Source organism: Manis javanica, chromosome 3 (genome assembly GCF_040802235.1).
Source record: "Manis javanica isolate MJ-LG chromosome 3, MJ_LKY, whole genome shotgun sequence".
In the NCBI taxonomy this organism is placed as follows: domain Eukaryota; kingdom Metazoa; phylum Chordata; class Mammalia; order Pholidota; family Manidae; genus Manis; species Manis javanica.
Window position 1 is genome coordinate 121,655,768 of NC_133158.1, and position 10,888 is coordinate 121,666,655.

At 44.4% G+C, this 10,888-nt stretch overlaps 1 protein-coding gene across 1 annotated transcript in view; it reads left to right on the forward strand.

The window, feature by feature from the left end:
- Positions 1 to 5,164, forward strand: part of C3H3orf70 (chromosome 3 C3orf70 homolog) — a 94,943-nt gene extending 89,779 nt beyond the window's left edge. Inside the window, exon 2 of the mRNA XM_037024096.2 lies at positions 270 to 5,164. Coding sequence (XP_036879991.1) covers positions 270 to 826 — 557 coding nt within the window. The 3' untranslated portion in view covers positions 827 to 5,164. The remainder of the gene's footprint in view (positions 1 to 269) is intronic.
- Positions 5,165 to 10,888: the final 5,724 nt, after the last annotated feature.

A 10,888-nucleotide genomic window follows, 5' to 3' on the forward strand; every position in this document is an offset into this window, starting at 1 on the left:
ATACTATGACGTTACATACCATATTCTATTTTTAATTGATTATAACGGTGTTGAATGATTGAATAATTCTATTACTAGTTTCTTTTGAGATGCTACTGAAATATTTTTTAAAATATTCTGAATGCGCCAGCCATTATTGGTCCATGTGTCGAAAGGTGAAAGGATTAAAAAAAAAATTCTGAATCCTCAGAAGGAAACCATGATGGCTCCGTAAGTGTCATTTCTGTAATACTCTTAGATTTCAACTACCTTTTTTGTGTTCCCCACAGGCAAATATGTGTATCAGCCTATGACCCCTGTGGAACAGCTTCCAAGCACTGAGATTCCTGCAAAGCCTCGGGAACCCACAAACACCATTCAGATCTCAGTGTCACTCACTGAACACTTTTTGAAATTTGCATCTGTCTTCCAGCCTCCCCTCCCCCCTGATTCGCCAAGGTACTGTATGATCTCAGACCTCTTCATCGACAACTATCAGGTTAAATGTATTAATGGGAAGATGTGTTATGTGCAGAAGCAGCCAGCGCCACATTCCCACAAAATGAGGCCTGAGGAGGTCTCTGCACACGATGCCTTAATTTCAAAAGAGAGCAATACACCAAAAATAGATCACTGCTCTTCTCCCTCAAGTTCTGAGGACTCTGGGATCAATGCGATTGGGGCTCACTATGTGGAATCATGTGATGAGGACACAGAAGAAGGAGCGGAACTGAGTTCAGAAGAAGATTACAGCCCAGAGAGCAGCTGGGAGCCAGACGAGTGCACCCTTCTCTCCCCTTCCCAGTCTGATCTGGAAGTGATTGAAACAATAGAAACCACCGTGTGAGAGCCCGAGCAGGAGGCCGAGACCTCTGATCGATGCGGGGCTTTTGTACTTTCGTCTGAGGGATGCTTTTCCAGTGCAGTTGGTATTTTCTACCCCTCTCTAGCAACCATAGCAGTTCAGTGGTCTGCTGATTAGCTTCACTCTGAAATTAGTCTTAACTAAGAAATTCTTTTTCTTAGTTTTTTTTTTTTTGAATCTTGACTTATTTTCTATGTAGCATCTGGTGTCATAAATTGTGACCCAGCCTTAATTTCCTTGGCAACTTTGAAAGTGATGAAGCAATGATTGCGGAGTGCCACGGATGGTTGAGGAGCTACCTAGAGTGAAGGAGACAATGTTTCCTAAATAGCTGGTTCATTGAAGAAAAACGCCTGACATTCCTTTCTGACATGCTGACAGGCACCCTTGTCCTGCCAGCCCCTCCCCCGTCGGCATCGGCTCCCTTGTGAGGAGGGGAGTGTGCCCTAGTAGAGGCCATTCTGCCCCCTTTCCCTTCCGCCCACCTCCTGCACAGGTCTGGGCCAGTGTTGCTTCAGCTCACTTCTGGGTTACTGGAGGTCAGCTCAGCCCCCAGTTATGGCCAGCGGCCTGCATGGCTCCATGACCTGAGGCTGAGCTAGATCTTCATTTACGAAGACATGACCTCTTCAGTTTCACGCTCAATCTAGCTTTAGCTGAGCCCCTACACTCTGTAGGATGGGGATACAGGATGAATAAGACCTGACTCCCAGCATGAAGGGGCCCACAGTCCAATAGGGGAGATGACTTATGTAGGTAATGGTACCCAGAATGCTCTGTGAACCCCGGGGAAGGAGAGATGCACTTGTAGCTGGGGAACACATTACAGCATTTGGGCTGGCCTCTTGGGTGGGTCCCCTGGCATTTCTCTGCTTTTCTTAATTGTTCTTCAGTCTGGGGTAGACTTTTAGGAAGTTATATAGGTATTAGATTTAGGAGGCAGCCACATCTGACATCCTAAAAAAATAAAAGTAGTTTTAGTTAGCATGGAAATGCTAAAGACAGCAGTCCTTTAGGGATTAGGAATGAATCTAATAGGTTTGATTAATTCTGCTTCATTTGGTTGTATGAAGCATTAGAATGGCTTAGGTGAGAAATGGATTAGAATTCAGTATGATGCATGGATTTTTTTATGCAAATGCAAAAGCAGTTGGAATAGTTCACTGCTAAGTCAGGAGAAATATTTTGCAGAATACTTACTTTTACTACAGTAATATTCATGGTCTGTTGTACATGTTCTCTTTTCTCACACAGAATAGTGAATAACTCTTATTTAGCTCTCTTCAGAATCCTACTCCTAATCCCCATTTATACCAGGTGTTTTTGTGTGAGGTGGTTGTCTGCCATTTCTCTAAATCTGCTCTCTGTGTGGCATAGTTAAGGATCCAGGAAATTTCAAATATGGCCTAATGAAACCAGAACTATCAATGTTGGAAACAGAGAAATACTTCTTATGTCCTAACCCTCCATGAGCCTGCTCTCAGGGTATCTCATGCTCTGTCAGCATTAAGGCACATTACTTCTGTGTCACATTCATTTGTATTTTAAGAAGTGAGAGGCCTGTTGTTTTTTTCCCTGAAGCCTCCATTTGGTATCCTTCACAAATCACCAGGCAGAATCTGCTTTTCTAGTTGTATATGTATGTAGTCCAAGTGATGGGCTACAACACTTTGTTAGGTTTTAGGTGCCCAAGACACCTGGAGAGTTTAGAAAGCAGAGTATGCATATTCCTTTGAAAATGGTATTAGTTAAATTTTTCTATGCTAGATGAGACTGCAGCGTAAAGTTCCCACTTACTGAAACGTAAAGGCTCAACACGTTAAAACCAATAAGGTGGAAGGAGGATCTGTAGGAACAGCAGGGCCCAGGAGAGGGCATGCAGAAGTTGGGAGCGGGTGCGAGGCGGTGTGGGAAGAAGCTGCCCAGGCCTGGCCTAGGCCCCGCGGTTTAGGGACAGACATCCGATGAGCTGTCTGAGGCTGTCAGCGCCTCCCATGACCAAGTGCCCAGCTGAAGGCAAGTTCAGAAGCTGAACCATGAGCCGTGAAGTCAGCCAGTGTGAACTCGGGCTGTAACAGCAACAGCAGGGCCCTGTCTGCATCTGCCAGGGGCGAGGTCATGGAATCCCTTGGGTGGGCTTTAGGGGGGGCCTTCTTCCTCTACAGCACTTCTCTCCACTTGGGCCCACGTTCCCATCCATCAAGCCAATCGGAGCCAACCACCAGGTCTCCAAAGGCATGGAAACAAATGGTCACAGGGCCATGTTTCCGGAGCTGGCTGTGTCAGGGCTGGGCCCTTTATCAGTAATATCTACAACTTTTGCCTAGGTTCCTATTTTTTAAACTCCTGTACTGCCATTCAGATTAGCCACGATTTTAATGAAATTTTTGGATTTAATAATGGTTGATAATCACTTTAAATTTTTGCACAATCTCTTTATAACCAACAACTCACTAAGCTTCATTTACTACTATTTTATAGAATTGGAGATGTTCCATTGGATTCTAACTATCAGATGCTCCTGGATCTCAAAATAGCCTTTTCTAAACAAGCACAAGCTAGAATTTCTTTGTCCTAGCACTGTTAATAATTCTCTGAAAATCATGTATGATTGAACCAGAATTGTTTCTTTATGCCTGCATTGCAAAAGAACTGATAAGGATATAAAAATGTGCAGTTTCAACATAAATCCTAGGTCTATTCTGTTCGATATTATATAAAATTTCTCTGTAACCCTGATATTATATCGCTCATTTGTATAAGCATAGGTATAGGCACTTTAGAAAAAGTTTAGACTGCAACATGTATTGTGGACTATGTTAACTACCCTTTTGGTTAATACTTGTACACTGAGAGATTGGAAAGCTTTATAATTTGGACCTGGTAGTGTGCTCACTTGGAGCAAAGGGTTGGGCTGTGTGGATGGAGAAACTGTCTTGGGTTTTTGTGGAAACATGGCACCATTCCCATTTTTGAAAGTTGGTGTTAAAGCTATTAGAAGATAGAAAATAAGTACTGTGTGGAATTTAGCTTTCTTATTGGAAGATTTATTTTGGAATTTTCAAGTTTCATATATGCTCATAACTTTTCTGAGAAATGGCAAAGCAATTAAAATGCCCTTATGGTTATGACTATTTGGTACATTAATAAATAAGGCTTTACAATCAAATCTAGGTATTTTGTACCTTGTAATTTTCAAGATTTGAAATGAGAATTTGAGGAAAACTCCAAAGGAAAACAGTTGCTTTCCTGGAAAAAGAAGACTTGTTCTTCAAGGTAATAAAATATAAATTAAAACCACAAAAACCAGGACAGAACCCTGAAGTTCTTGCTCTGAAGTACCTTTTAGATTTGATCTAGGATTTAATTCTATCCTGGGGGTGGTTTTATTTCTTAACCTCTACTTCCTGGTCTATTTGAAACATCACAGTTCTTTTCTGATTGAGCATAACAAACTCCTTTTAAATAAATTTCTCTATTTGGGTAATTTAGAAATCTGCCAAAATACTGAGATATGTTTGGCAGTATAAATACTACGCAAGAAAAAAAGCACAAGTTAAAATAATATTTATAGTCAGCTCTTGATTATGCCATCTCATTTGCAAAATTTTATTAACATATTTTGGCTTTTTACATGAGGAGAATACAAAATTGTAACAATTTTCTTTCCTGTTCCCCTCTCCAGAGGAGGTGTGAGCCAGAATTAAGGAGGCCTTTCGGCTTTTCAGTAAGTAGTATGTGATTGTGTCTCTTCCCACTGAGGAGGGGGGAAAAGGAGGACGTCTGCACGTCCCTTCAGGGCTGTGACTCCAGAGATGTCCGTATTTCTCGCATCCAAACTAAGGACAAGAGCACGTCTCAAAATTAAATTTTGTAATTGTCTACTTTTAAAAACTAAAAAAAGTCACTGTTCCCGTCATCATTAAGGATAATTGATAGTTGTATTAGGAAAGGGCCATGTTTCTGTTAGTGCTTTGAGTGCTTTCTTCCATTAATGTGGGAGCAGTGCCCTTTTATAGTCTGAACAACTCTGAAAGCAAATCATTGCTAGAGGTTTTAATATGGAGCTTTCATACCATTGTGTCCATATACACTTTTTAAGGCTGTGCATACCTTGCAATATTCATTTACTGTGCTGTTTTTTAAACCTTTGTTTTAAAGTTTTAAGTGCAATGTTGATCCTTCTGTAATTTCCTAAAAATTATATTGTTTTCCTACAGACAGTTCAACTTTCCTTTTATGTATAATACTTAGGGAAATACTACCTTATAAAATAAATGTGAATTTTTTTTTTCATTTTTTTTACCAGCACAAATCTGATATTTTGGAGTTTGGAACATTCTTTCCCTTCTCTCCCCTCCTTGGAGAGGTTCTGATTCAAATAACAATAGTGTAAACTAAACAAAACCCACATTTATAACATGTGAAAAATTTATGTTGAGTGCTTACTTTGTGCAAGCAAATAAGCAGTTTATATCATTATCCTATTTAAACTTTTCAAAAACCTTATGAAGTATCAGGCAAATATTACTATCCATAACATGCATTCATGGTCACTGCTCATAACTCCCAAAACCTTTTGTAATAAGAACATTTTTGTTGCTACATTAGGTTTATACAAATAAACCCTACCTTCCCCACAAACAGTATTTATGTCATGTGAAGTCATTGTGTTCAGTTCCTATGTGTCCTGACAGACGGTTGTTAGCAGCTGGTCCTCAGGGGTGCCGACACCCGGTCACCAAGGCTTGGGTCCAAACCTCAGCGAGGCAGATCTGGGAGCTCAATTTTTTAATTCAGCACACTCAGAAAGAAGAGTTTCTTTTTGGGTTGGCTTTTATTGAATGACCTTACTCTAGGGACTGATTAATAAATTCATTTATTGGTTAATAATATCATGGTTAATATTAATTATAGCTCAACAGCTACCTAACTGCTTTCTATGGTAATCTTCCCAGCATCCTGCAAGGAAGATTTTAGCATCCCAATTTCACAAACCAGGAGAAGAGCCCCAGAAGGAAAACCCTTTGCCCAGAGTGGCACAGCTTCTAAGTAGTGAGAGTCAGGATTGGAACCCAATCAAGAGCTTGCACGCCTGGCCCTTTGCCTGCCTCGCCCACTCTTGCAGCCTCCGTCTTACTCTCAGGGTACCTGGAAGCTGAGTCAGGAGACTACTGAGTGAGCCTGGGAGAGAGCAAAGGGTGTTCCCTTCTCATCCCTAACACAGAGAACACCTTCCCACAGGCTCCTTCCTCACCCAGTGTAGCTTCACTTCAGGTGGTGGAGAAACAACAAAAGGCTTTCTTCCTCTCTCCCCCTTTTCTGTGATTGACACAGACCTCCCCCAACATGTAGGCACATACACACACTCTTTCTGCAAGTATCTCAGTGCTTTGATGAGGCCATTACTTATTCCATGTTTAGTCATACCTTGACTAGCATTCTAGGCTAGCTCTTTCTGCCTTCACAAAAGCTAACTTGTTTTTTTAAAGTGACTTCTGCAAGCAGCTAATCTCATCTGTGCGTGCATTCTACTAATTTAACGCTACCTAATTGTATTGCCAACTTCTAGAAGGCATTTCATTGTAGCCTCTTAACAAAGGCTGACTGCATACACTTTTACTCGCAATAAACTTTAATTTAGCATCTTATCCTCATTACAATTCAATCACTGGGAACTGGGGATGCCTTCAAGCTTTAGTGTGCCACCCCAGTTCTGTGCTGAATGAAGGGGGTAAGACAGGACCTCAGGGCCCAAGCTCACAGCAATAGGATTAAAGAAGGGGCAATTTAAGGTCAGAAGGAATTCTTCAGGAACCAGACAGATCCTGGAATTTGACGGAAATACAACTGAAAAGCAAGGCGAAGTCAATAATACGCCACAGTATCATTGATGGTTTTCTGTTTCCTTTTTCAAACATTCCTAGACTTTTCAGATGAACTGATACTGCTTTATAATCGTAAACCCAGCAAGTTATTTTGAAGATGAGGCCTCAGACGGGGAGTGAAGGTGGAGCCTGACTTTGCTGGGTACGTGTGATAGAAGTGGAAAGCCCGTGAGTTTGGTCAGTGGCTCACCAGCTCATGTGCCTCCTGGACAAGACCTAAGCCTGGGCTGGGGACTGTGTGTCCTGGAACCCTGGCCACTGCTGAGGGGTGACCCCCTCTCAGCTTCCAACCATGGCTGGAAAGTCCGTGTGCCAGAGGGTTGAAGAAAGGGGAGAGGATTTGTTTTGTATGGTCTCAGTCCCCAGCCCAAAGCTGTGTGTGTGAATTTGGAGATGGGACATCAGAAAAATTGGGCTCTGGTAGGACATCTTAGCCCTAGCCTTTTACCTGGTATAAAATCCCAGATGACTTATCCTGAGAGATTGGAAGCATCACTGCAAGGTGAAGACAGCACCATAGATCAGAGAAGCACCATGTCTGCGTGGGGGCTTACCAAGCATTTCCCCAGAAGTCAGCTTATCTGCTGTACTCAGCAACTCTAAACGGTAGGTGGGGCACTCATAGTTCTGTGAGGATGTGGCTGAAGCCCCCAAGCGCTAAGCAGGCCAGTCAGTCTTGCACAGCAGGTAAGTAATAGGCCTGGGCAGCAAGCTTCTGTTGAGTCCAACTCCAGCTGCTGTTCCTTCCTCACTGTTGAGCCTGTGCAGTCAGACCCTGCCCTGCTCCTGTTTAGGTCTGCTCCCTCTGCTCTACCTCACGCGTCTGTCTCTTCCCCACAATGAAGGTCCCGAGGCTGTCCCTGAGACCAGCCCTGGCATGAGGTGGAGGCACTGAGGAGCCACACTCAGGACTGTGGGTGTCGCTTGATGTTGCCCTGTGGCCAAGTTGCTCTGGCTTTGTGCCTGTTTGGCTTAACCAGGACTGGGTCTGGCCTGGGACCCAGATGCTGCCTTGTGCTCAGGTGTGGCCCTGAATCTAAGGACTCTCTTGGGAATTGGCCTCAGCTCATAGCACTTTTGGTATTAAAAAGCGTGTGCCATCTCCTAGTCCTGGAGTGGGGCCTTTGATACCAACTGCTTCCTTCAACTATTGAGTGTCCTCAGTCATCATGGACTTACCTCCTGGGGCCATTCTACTCAAGGGGATTGTATAGACCCTGAATGTGATAACCCAGCCATGAACATCTGATATCTGCCTTAACCAGGTGCAGTAGACAAAGGACTGAATTTCAGCCCTCATTTTAGGAATCTGCCTATAAGAACTGTGGCACCAAAATTCACAAAGAAAAATGTAGGCATACCCATTTATCTGCAGGACCTGGAAAAACCATCACAGCCTTTCCACAGTTGCCACTCTAAGAGGACACACAGACCAGGAGACCTTGGGAAGCCTTGGATGGGAGGACTGCACTGTGTCTGGAGGCCTGCATGGGACTGGCACAGAGATCCACAAAGCCTGTTTAACCTGGGAATCTAGAATAAGGAGAGGTGACTCTAACATGACTTAGGGGCTGCACTGAGTATATGGGGAGGATATTAGGGACTTTTGGGTTTCCTAAGTAAACCAAGGCCTTAGATGAATGTAGGGTCCACAGTGAGTGTTTCTTGCCAGTTCATCTAGAGGTCAGTGTAAGGTAAGTGGGTCCAACTAGAATTCACTGGGGTCCTTTCAAATTACTGGGGGTCCAAAGTTCTGCCCCCAAAAAACTTATTCTCACCCAATAACATATCCATGAGTTATAGCCAAGCTGTAAATTCCTGGAGCTGTAATATGTTCCCTGAATCAAATGAAATCACCTTGGCCCCAAGTTATGCCTGATACAGCTGCTCAGAAAGGGAATAATGGGGCCAAGGAGAGGTCAGCAAATGGGAGGGTGAAAGGAGGAAGTTAATTGGAAATCACCATCTCGTGTTGGGGTAAGGGTGACTTGTGTAGGTGTTGAAGGATAAGGAGCCAGCTCATTCTTGTAGAGAGGAGGTCAGGCTGGGCAGAATCATGAGGTCATTAAGTTTGTTAAGGCGGCTGGGACATGGCCCCCCAAGATTACTAGAACCAAATCTTGACCTTTGAGATGGATATAGTGCAGAGTTCTGGGAGGACAGATGTTAGGTAGGAACAAGAGCTACTTCTACTGGCTGCACTCAGTTATGGAAAGTGCCCTAGTGTGAAGTTGAGGCCCAGCAGATCCTGCCAGGGCCTGTGCATTAAAAGCCAACCTAGGGAAGAGACTGCAGGGGGCTGGTGTGTGCCATCTCCCATCTTACCTGTTCTATCACCACCCCTGAAGCTGCATTCATAACACACAGGTGGACGTATACTTAAAAAGGTGTCAATCATACCCTTTATCCTGCAATATCATTCCTAAGTTTATATCCACCAGAATTGCATACGTATGTTCAAAGACAGGAAGAAGGATGGTAACAGGCCAGTACTGGCAACAACCCACATGCCCATTAACAACAGAATGGGTAAATGGTGGTATATTTATACAATGCAATACCATTCAGCAATGAAAATAAATAACATGGATAAATCACAAACATAACTGGAGTGAAAGAAGCCACTTCCAAAAGAATACATAATGTACTTTATAGGAAGTTCAAAACAGGCAAAGCTCTCCATGCTGCTAGAAGTCAGGATAGTTTGGAGGGGGCATGATGAACAGAGACTTCAGGGGCCCCTGGAACGCTGGCCACTTCTTCTTTCTTGGTCTGGGTGCTGGTTATACAAGTGCGCTCAGTTTGTGAAGACAGCTGTATACATATGGTCTGTGAACCTTTCTGTCCACAGAAAGTTTACTTTAAAAAGATAGTGACTTTGAAGAAAAGATGGTGATACCTATTCTATGCGCTGTGATATAGAGGACATGGGAGCACCCTCAGGAGTGACGGGGACAGGAAAACACCCAGATGTGGAAACAAGGGGAGTCAAACTGCCATTTTCCTTAGGGAGCTGGGAAAGCTTCATGGAGTGTAAGGGTGCGGGGAAGGCTGGTGGCAGGAAGGAGGGGCCTCTGGGGTGAACCTTCTGATGAGCCAGACGACCCTCTGGGATGGTGAGTGGGGCTCAGACTCTGGGCTGCCAGGAGGACAACACGGCAGGAGGCCTTTCCTACACCTCTGGGCAGAGCACACGCACCTGATTCCAGAGACACACTTTTGGAAAAACATTTTCAGCAGGCAGAGCTGAGTGGAAACATTCTGCTTCTAAAAGAATCCCCAAAGCTCTTAATTATTTATTCTCTAAAGCACTCATTATTAATGAGGCCCCTGATGGCTTTCCTCTTCTCTAAATACCCTCCCTCCCCCTCTATGGGAGGCTCTGGTTGGTAATGTTACCTTTGTGAAGCATCTTCCCACCTGTCACTTGGCAGGAGGGAAGGGCAAATGCAGAGTGAAGAGGGCAGAGGGTATCTGGCTGATGCTGGGGGCTGAGGATAACCATTTCTCAGGTGGGACACAAATACTACCCATTCAAATATTTACTGTTTACCAGGTACAAAGGAGAAACAAAGCTGTGATGGACAACGCTGTGTCTCAGTCATCCAAATGTCACTCCCTCGTATCAGAGCCGTGGCTTCCTTCCAGAGGATGACCTCTTTCCTCCCCCAGGGGAGAGCACGGGAGGAGACCATTTGGACCAGGCTCCTGCTCTTCCCAAATGGCAGCTGAAGGCTCTCTGGAACCTCCCTCCCCCAGACACTTCCTCTCACCACATCCAAGGGGTGAACATGTGACCTAGAAAAGCAGCTGGAGCTCAGCACTGGGGCTGGAGCAAGGTGCTCAGAGCTGCCTGCTGTAGCCTGCAACATGATCCAGGAGCCCCCCGTTCCCCTCCACGAGCTCCATGGCAAAGTCAGCAGAACCACTGCTGTTACTGAGTCTAGAAATATTTCCAGGTATGTCTTTGTCCTAAGAAACTGCTTTGAAGCAGGACCTGACATCACTGAGGAGTAGAATGTGTGCTGAATGCCATGAGAGGGCACAGGGACAATGGCTTCCAGATGGCAGGACTGGGGCTCAGCTCAGGCCTGCCACATCCCCAGTACCCAGTGCTGCTCAGCACTGGCAGGTTCTCGTCTACCCTTAGGTGAGA